We start from the raw sequence: 1,425 nt of genomic DNA on the forward strand, positions 1-1,425 counted from the left end.
TTTTTTTTTTTTTTTTTTTGTCCTGAGATTCCTGTTTTCTTCTTAAATAATCCTATTGTTTTTGCAAATTGGGTGGCTTTATATGGGAACTGTCACTTTAAAAAATGTTCAACTGTGAAAAATGCTGAAATTATATCTAGATACTGCTAATATTTACTCCATAATTGATTTAATCAGGTAGTTATCACCGTGCATCACATTGTGGACAGGACATCTGTGAATTACGTTTATCAGTAGCACGTGGGTCAAGTACGAAAATACCTCATGATTGTGAGGTAAGTGTTGGTAACTTCTAAATGTCAAATTGGTTTGCTAATGAAAATCCTGCCCAGTGATAGCTCAGATGCCATACTTATATCCTATTATAAAGAACAACTTAGTTGTAGTTGTTGATCACTATTGACCTTTTAATGCAGTCGTTTCAAATAAAAATGCATTTTTTAAATCTTTTTTTTCAGTATTATTTGCATATGGGGTCTTAACCTTATTTGGTGTGCAGTAAATGTGTTTGTTCAAGTAAATAACGGTAAGAGATTAACTTTGTAATGAAGATAACTTGAATCATGGCTTGAGTTTTTCCTAACTTTAGTCCCATCCTTGCACACAGATGCTTAGATCAACTATGGTGATGCTTTTGTTTTGGCTGGCTGGCCTGTCAGCTTTGGTCTGCCAAAACTCAAAATAATACAACTTGTTAACTGTTAACAGTTCCTCCATAGTTCACAGGGAAATTCATAATGTAGTGATTCTCAGGCAGGGTCCCATGGTATCCTTTTAAAGGTGCTGCGCAATATTAGCACCAATAGGTGTGCCAGATACCCACCACGCATTATTTTCAGGATAAACACAGATATTTCAGGTAGGAACCCATGATGTCCAAAACATTCTGGCCTGTTGTGGTCTTCGAGTTCATTGCAACAGAAGAGTTCCTCTAGTATTTTTCCACAATCAAAAAATATGTGAAAGATAAGAAGTGGCATTTTTCAAGTGAAGTCTTGAATCTAAAAAGTTTTAAAACTACTGCCATAGTGACTTAGTTTACTGCAGTGCAAAGAACCATAGAATATGTCCCAGAAGCCTAGTTGCTACATGTGATTAGGTGGGATTACAGCAGGATAAATAGTTGTTGGGGGGGTTGTTTTTTTGCAAAGTGGTTACTCTTACTTGAGTGTTAATTTTTTTTAAGAAAGCCATACTCTTAAAGCAGTATCTACACTTAAGATCTGATAATCAGTTAAGTCTTAAATTGTCACCCAGCCAGCTGTTCAATCAATTAATGCTGTGATGGAAGGAGGAATAAGCCACAAAGTTATTACATATATTTTTGTGGAATAACTTTGTGGTGTGTTACTATCACACCATTAATTAAGTGATCAGCTGGTATGGTCAGGCTACAGCCCTGTGCCTTGCTGTGGTCACAAAACT

General features: G+C 35.9%; 1 protein-coding gene across 2 annotated transcripts in view; it reads left to right on the top strand.

The window, feature by feature from the left end:
- The window catches only part of RNF17 (ring finger protein 17), a 123,206-nt gene that overhangs the window by 1,933 nt on the left and 119,848 nt on the right, over nucleotides 1–1,425 (top strand). For both annotated transcript variants that reach the window (XM_019525070.1, XM_019525071.1), the window contains exon 2: nucleotides 178–275. In XM_019525070.1, coding sequence (XP_019380615.1) covers nucleotides 178–275 — 98 coding nt within the window. The remainder of the gene's footprint in view (nucleotides 1–177; nucleotides 276–1,425) is intronic.

Source organism: Gavialis gangeticus, unplaced genomic scaffold, assembly GCF_001723915.1.
Source record: "Gavialis gangeticus isolate Ggan-Ray unplaced genomic scaffold, GavGan_comp1, whole genome shotgun sequence".
NCBI classification, from domain to species: Eukaryota; Metazoa; Chordata; order Crocodylia; family Gavialidae; genus Gavialis; species Gavialis gangeticus.